This window comes from Atta colombica, unplaced genomic scaffold (assembly GCF_001594045.1).
Source record: "Atta colombica isolate Treedump-2 unplaced genomic scaffold, Acol1.0 scaffold100, whole genome shotgun sequence".
Taxonomy (NCBI): Eukaryota; Metazoa; Arthropoda; class Insecta; order Hymenoptera; family Formicidae; genus Atta; species Atta colombica.
Window position 1 is genome coordinate 1,161,200 of NW_017259185.1, and position 8,171 is coordinate 1,169,370.

The window sequence follows — 8,171 nt, forward strand, 5'->3', positions numbered from 1 at the left end:
CATAATGCCAAACTCCATTCATAAATCATGAATTTACTTTTTATTTCGAAAGAAGAGTTATTAATAAACTGCCATTTATCATTCGACATGACTTCTTTATGATATTATATTTTTTATTATTAGACATCGGATTTTTATGCAAATATTTTTTGCAGACATGAACAAAATATGCGCAATAAGCACAAATAAATATGCATTTTTAGAATGCTTTTTTAAATAAGACAAATTTCTACTTTTATGTTATTTTCCAATTTGCTTTCTAAAAAAGTATAAAATTGCATAAGAATCCGATATCTATTTATTATGTGTTCATATTTAAAAAAAATTAAATTCTTTTGATATTAAATTTTTGTGTATGTGCGCGCGCGCGCGCGTGTGTGTGTGTGTGTGTAAAGTCCGGTTGCATCAACGTTACTTTAATTTTAAGCGAGGCTTAAAACTCTCTTTGTCCCCGTCTTTTTTCGGTTTTAAAACGAAACAGAGAGAGTTTTAGTTAGTTTAAATTTCGCTTAAAATATCAAAGTAACGTTGATGCAATTGGGCCTAAGAGAAAAAAAATGCATTTCTTCTGCACTTAAAAAAAGAAATTATTATGCTAATATTATATTACTCGATATTTTTTTATCTTATCTGTAAACAAATTCTTGATAATTTCTTTTGCTATTGCGATAAATTAAATTGAATTAAATTAAAATGTTTTAAGGTAACTTATTTTTATTTTTATGTAGAATTGCAAAACTGTGAACAGTTATTATTCTTTTCATATTAATAGAATGTCGTCGCTAACTTTACAGATGTAAATGTAAACTTGAAATATACGAATATATGCCGTATTATTCTGGATTTTATGTACTGATTTGACGTATCGATCGAGCAAATAACAATTACCATTCGCGTCTGATCATCGCCTGATTCTCATCGTAACCACGACGGCGCTGGCTTCCTACTTGCTTCCCGTGAAGTGAAGCCGCGTGTTCCCACGCGTCGCGTTGGTGTCAGTTAAGTCAGTTTGCGAACGGCGTCAGCATTGACAAGCGTGTTGTGAGCATTTTATACATCGTCGTTGTCTTATGCGACGGCAGGCATGGCCAGCGCCTTGACGTTCTGTCTGCTGCTGGTCGCTGCACTAGCCGATTCCGTTTTTTCCACGCAACGAACAGTGAGTACAAGTAGCTCCGGATTCCCAGATTCGTTTGCCCGAAGACTGATTAGCCGCGTAATCAGTCATACGACGCGTCGTGTCATCCACGAGACAGCTTTCCGCCTCGTCAAAACGAACCACTCGCGTGCATGTGATTCATCGACTTTCAAAGGTCTTCGGTCTGACGTTTATATGGACCGCACAATAATACCCGTTTCTATCAACATAGATTAACTTCCATTTCGGTTCGATTTACTTTTTATCTTTTTCTAATTCTTAAATAAAACTATAAAGTGTTGGTTGTACCGAGATTAAAATTAAATTGCATTGATAGAAACGGACATAGGACTGATTATTATTATTATTTTTTTTTCGAAGAAAATTCTGAACTGGTGCAATAAGTTGGAGTAAAACAAAAAATAAGAGACATCCAAGAATCATCCTCTGTCCTTGTTTGATAATCAGTAAGAAACAAAGACAGAATGATTTCTATGTTGATTTCTATGCCTCTGCTAGAAAGCTCCCTATATTTGTTTCACTCCAACTCATTCTGCCAGTGTAGATCAGTTTAGAATATTCTCTGAGAAAAGAACTACAGTTTTAAAGACAAAGGATCGCCGATATTTGGGAGGATGTATTGCATCAAGTTGCATCCACGAGGTGTCCCCCTCCACCTTCTTCTTATTGCCTTTTCCGCGTGAACTGTCGAGTGCGCTTCGAAATCTCGATTTATCATGATATTTCTTTTGTTACGCGAAACAGGTGGATTTATTGAAAAATTGGCTGCACACTTATACGTATTAACGGCTGATCGGATAAGTGCACTGACGCGACCTAGATTGCTCGAGATCGAAGGGCACGGTCGATCGTGAGTCGCGCGATCGGCGCGTCAAATAAATAAACGCGCGAGCGTTTGGGACGATTAATATCGCTCGCGGACGTGGATCGGTGTCATGTTTTTCATTCAACTTGAATTTCAAATTTCGGTTGCGTCGGCGTGCGCAAGTAACAGGACGCTTTTACACAATAAATTCGTTCAGTTTAGAGCTTCGGCAGTTTGATGATAAAAAATATAATCAGAAAATTTGTGTAAACATAAAAGATATAAATAATGTAATATTTTAAGTAAATAAATAAATGTTATATTAATAATAGGACTCTATACTTTTTATATTGAGAAAGAAAATGGTTCATTTGACTGTTTATTGCTTATTGATTATTAATTTATTGTTTATTTGACTAAATTTAGTTGTCTTTATTTCTTTCATTGGAATATGTATTTCAGTCAAAAATATAAATATAATATATACATTCTGATTCTCCACTCACAGAATTAAGATGAAAAATAATAATTTCAGTTAAATAAACAATTTTTTTCTCAGTGTGTTATTTTTTAATTATTTTATTTTTATCTTTCTATATTTTACTTTTTATCAAATGATTATATATCCCGATATATTTGCGATAATAATCTTATTGATGTATAGTATGACGTTAAAAAGAGAGTTTGTTAATTGTAAGTAACGTCGCGTAAATTGCTTGTAATGTTTTAAGGCGTTCAGAAGGAATTGTTCGATACGATGTACCTTCCATATAGACCTAGTGTCTTAAATTCATAATGAACTGGATTATTGATCTTAGGCGTGAATTAGTAAATAAGCGTAAAAGCCACTGCTAGCTTGGATATAACAAGTTTGAAAATGGAGCAAAGAAATCTATCGCGTATTTATTTTATCTATTCCGTTCTGTCGATGCGACGTGTTGAATATAATTTATTTTAAAACGTATAAGAGTGATATTTTTATACATTTATAATTTTGGCGTGTGACATACAGAAAGAATGGTTTTGCCAGGTAATTAAACATTTAGCTAAATCTAAAAGTATTTTGACTGTAAACCATCAAAATGATGTAGAACGTTCAAACATGATAATAATATTACAAAAAATTTTGATTCTAGCAACCAATTTAAATACCCTACGTAATTGTTTAAAATATTAAGCGAAGGCTAATCAGAATTAGTGAGGTAATTGAAGCGCTAATTAACTTGCGTAAAAATATTCTTTATTCATATTATATGGTTGAATGTTTCGACAAAGTAAAATAATTACTGACTCTGCTCTGAGTCGATTATTATTTTAAAAATCCAATAAAATTATTTTCAGATCTGCATTTAGCTAAGTTTTTAAATACTTCAGAAAGCAGAATTTCGGATTTTCCTTCCAACGAAGTCATGGAGAAAGTGTTGTGACAAATAGTCGAGTGTATCGCGCGTACTTTCGCGAGCTCTTTCGAGAATGAAAAAGAAAAAAAAAAGAAATAGGAGGGAAACTTTACGCGTGTAACTTTCGTCACTTCACGGTTCGCAGATACGAGCCTGCAGGCCGCGCATTAACGTAACGGTGCACAACGCCGTTTCGTGCGATAATAATCGACGGGGGACTCGGCTAGGAACGGCAAGGCCGCCTGTCGTACAATCCGTCACTGATCTAGGCCATCCGTCCGTTAATACGACGTCGTTTAATTTGCAACATTGCATAAAACGCCCGCTTTATCCTGCCTTAGCTGCGATCGTGGGTGAACCTGGGCTGCGGTGAGCCGTGCCGCGAGCGAAACGTCACGACACTCTACTTGAGAGCCGATGGCCCCAACGATACGTTGCATTACCTATGGGATTTCATTGGCACCCCATCTGTGTTGCTGGCCGTCACGCCACCCTCCGTCTATCTCAACATCACCTGGGACGACTATCTCGCCAGAAGGGAGAACTCGGTTGTCTTCTTGGAGAACTCAGTTGTCTTCTCACCTTCCTATTCCTTTGGGGTGATAATAAACAAGGTAACGAATTGAAAACATTGTATAAATATGATGATTCTGAGAGGAAATCTGATAATGGATAAATTTTAAAAGATTGAAAAGAAAAGGAGCCAATGCGGATATGTGTAATTTGAATTTATTAAAATTGACAATTAATTATTAAAAATCGACAATGTTGCATAATTTATTCATTATCAAATAAACAAGATAATTTCTCGAGTTTTCTTTTAATGACTAGTTGATCGTGAGTTTATTGAACCGATAGTCGACGACCTAATTTATATCATTTCATTGACAGGATAATTATTGTAAAATGTATTAAGAAACGAAAAAGCGAAATTTAAAAAATTATCTTTTATCTTTAATTATTTCTATCGATATAAATCAATTTTCAATAGAAATTTCAATAGAAATAATCCAAAAAACCATACTTCAGATCTTCGTGCTTAATAATATTTTTATGCAATTTTTACAATTTTCAGTTCAAGTAAACTGTACGCCGATTATTTATTGACCTTGAAACACAGTCCTAATGCATATTTGTGTTGAACAATTTTTAATTGAACTTCACTAATTATTATTTAGATTAACTATAGTCTCGATTTGACTTATTTTATCTCTTTTTAATTCTAAAAACTAGAAACAGATAAAGAGTAAATTAAACCAAAATTAAAATTGATTCATTAAAAATGGATATAAATCTGAAATTATCAATTATATTGCTAATTCTTCCAAGATGCTTACTAAGCGAGTGACAAAATGCAGAAACTAGCGCTCAATTTTAATGCGTTAATAAAATTTTGCTAATAGATGCCTTTAGTCATTTCAATAAAATTGTAAATTCAACAAAAATTTAACAAAAATGTAAAAATGCAACAACATAGATATATACTAAAAAAATGTACTAAATCTTAATAAATATTGTTTGAATATATAGTATAGTAACTAAATATTTACTAAATATATATTTATTTGATACGAATTAATTTGAATTAACTATTATTTTTTTTAGTAAATATTTATTTACTGTAAAAGTTTAGTTAGTCCCATTGAAAAAAATCTCTACTAAGATTTAGTAAATTTTTTTCTATGCACGCGTATAGAAATTTAAATAGCATATAAAAATACAATATTACTCTGATTATGATTTATTACTTGCTCGAATTTACTTCCATCAGACGCGGACGTAAATCCGAGTGACACAAATCTACTCATCACATTCCCTTGTCGACTATAGAGAATACATCCGCGGTTTCTTAATTAAACCTTCGCACTTCACAATGTCTCCACTTCGTAAAGCCTCTCTTCAAGTAGAGTATCTTCTACTTGAAAAGAGAATATACTCGTATCTACGTAATATGTAGATACAAGCATATTCTCTTATATAAATTACATACGTATTTCCATTACGATCTCGTTATACTAGAGCATATTTTAACAGCAAAATAATACGAATATTTTATGTAAACATCTAACAATTTATGGTTTATTGCATCATTAAAACATTATTATAAATTTCTCGTTCAATAAATACCATGCGTTATTGAGTGCGAGATTAATCTTTTGTAAAGCGATATAATTAACGATTGACGGTTAGTGTATATACGATAGGTATACACCTTTAGTTGACGAAATTATTAAATAGTCGCGTACAAAACCATGGAATTATTCACAGCAGTGAGCAAACAGATTTCCGCATCGCATCGATCGACTGCATTTGACAGGAATTTTCGGAGAATTCGGGGACACGTCAGTATCGACAACATTGCGGTTTAATTCGGCTAATTTTATTGCGCTCTAATATACAATAATGCAAGAGAAATTGACTGTATTTATGTAGGGTCAATCGCGGAATGAAAACTATCATCAGCGACCTGATTTTCATTAATTCCTTAGCGTTTATATATAGCACGTTGAATAATACTAAATATATTATATTACAGATTATCGAATTCAACGATGTAAATGACACGGCATTGATTGACACTGCCGACGTCACTAATACGAACGTTTTGCATTCCGAGTATTTCAACTGGCGGCTCGTGTCCCTATTGCAAAATAGTGAATTCGTCTCTCTGGATATGGAGGGTAACTCTTATCACGATACAGCTAAGAATATCAGCAGATACGGGAGTATAAAACTTTCGGTAAAGTATTTTGCAGCATTGAAGAGAAAGTATCGGTAGTACGTAGAGACGCATGTGAAGATAATTTCAACAGCTCAGCTAAGCGAGAATTAACTTCATTTTGAGCCTGTATTGAACATACGAGGTGTCCCAGATTTCAATTAATAGTAAATTACGAGATGAAAATCCTAATACCAAAATGTCGTCGAGGCTACAATAGTTTTTAAATGAAAAAGATTTAAAGTTAGTTAATGAAATTCCAAATTCGTACGCTTAGTCACATGACACAATAGTGAGCATCAATTCTATTCTCTTCTATTCTTCTAGACATTTTACTTTGTATAGTTTAATTGGCTAATTTTATGTCTTTCTCATTTAAAAACTATTGTAACTTTGACATTTTGGTATTAAGATTTTCATTTTAAAATGATTTCAGAAATCTGTTATTAAAGGATCACATCTAGGGACACCCTATGCATCTTTGTAGCTTTTTTAATCCTCTGTGATATACATGGCATACCTTTCTTTAAAATCTTTCTCGTTCGCTTGTCAGCTCCGAGGATTCTGCACTGTTGATCATTCAGACATGGTGCCGCATATGCTACACACGGAGAATTCTACGCAAGTGGACATCATCCTCGATCACATCCAGACTAACCAGACTTTTGCCCGTAGCAGATTTGCTATTGAATTGCTCGCGGTCGGCGGTGGCGATCCCGACATACTGATGTTCGTTGATCCGAAAAAGAGTCTGGACGATGAGCATACTCCGGGTATATTCGAGGTAACATTCTTGGCTATGTCGCTTCTATGTTTTGATTGACAATATTATCTTAACCTTTCTTCTAATGCTTTTCTTCAAGGTTGTTGAAGTTAGAACGCCACCCTATAGAGAACAGGACGGCGCGCTGAATGCTGGATCGTATTTACAATGGCGGCCGGTGTCATATATTAGCGCGTCGCGCGATGTAACCAGTTCCACGGAGACAGTCCAATATCCACCGAAACAAGTGTTCAATTACACAAGTATTAAAAATTCGATGCTCTACTGTTATTATGGAGATGAAATTGCGAATCTTTTATTACAAAAGATAATGGTTTCCTTGGGCTCAAAAGGAGATGGTTTTTATAAGAAGACGAATTACTTGACGTGGTAAGTCATCGGTTACAAGATTGTTGTTAAGTGTTGTATTTTATTTAAAAAATTTAATGACGAGTTATAATTTTCTATAATTTCTTGAATTAATAAAATGTTGCATTTTAAATTTTACAGGACTTTCATAATTGGATACGGCACACCACCCGAGGAGAGATTCTCTTCTCTAGTCATTATGATTATTTCGATTGGCCTCGGCCTCCCTTTGCTCATTATGGTCATCACTGGCCTATATCTCTGTATTCGCAGAATGCCGAAACGACATGGCAATGCTTATTTAAATCGATGAACTCGCCGTTTGTGTGCCATATGGTTTATTCGTATGTCGCGTGTACGTTAGGTACATCGCTACACAACCTATTGTTCTTCACAAAGAGATATTCCTATATTTATACAACACATATATTTTTACACGACTAGTAGCTCGAATCTGATATCAGTGTGATAAGTGTGAATGATAATTCGTTCTCTCATAACATAACGAAATGTTAGGATACTCCTCTAGTTCTCTGTTTTAATATTTTAAGAGGATATGTTATTTGTTGACATTTGATAAAAAAGGGAATAGGAGCAATCACATTTATTTCTAAATATGCTATGAGAGAATGATATGTTACTTTGTACAACGAATGAACGAACTTTTCTAGATAATATGTAATTGAACGCTGATTGTATGCACGAGATTTACGAAATATACATATCTTACAATAAGTTGGACTACATTTTGTAATAATTTTCTTTATTTGTTTGGTATTAAAATATTAAACATATTATGATGATATATCTCATTGTATTTTCTGTGTATTCACATATTTTTATATTTTTCGCAAATATATGAAAACTGTATGCATTTATTTTAATTCATATCTTGACTTTTTTAATTCATCAACTTTCCATTAATCTCTTATTCTTATATATATATATATATTAAT

General features: G+C 33.4%; 1 protein-coding gene across 1 annotated transcript; it reads left to right on the plus strand.

Annotated features, from left to right (window-relative positions):
• The first annotated feature begins 1,013 nt into the window (after nucleotides 1–1,013).
• LOC108685160 (glycosylated lysosomal membrane protein A-like) lies at nucleotides 1,014–7,950 on the plus strand. Its single transcript, XM_018189831.1, has 6 exons — nucleotides 1,014–1,159; nucleotides 3,706–3,978; nucleotides 5,901–6,104; nucleotides 6,637–6,867; nucleotides 6,947–7,236; nucleotides 7,357–7,950. The coding sequence occupies exons 1-6, from the start codon at nucleotides 1,085–1,087 to the stop codon at nucleotides 7,526–7,528; spliced, it is 1,245 nt and encodes a 414-aa protein (XP_018045320.1). The 5' UTR covers nucleotides 1,014–1,084; the 3' UTR covers nucleotides 7,529–7,950.
• Nucleotides 7,951–8,171: the final 221 nt, after the last annotated feature.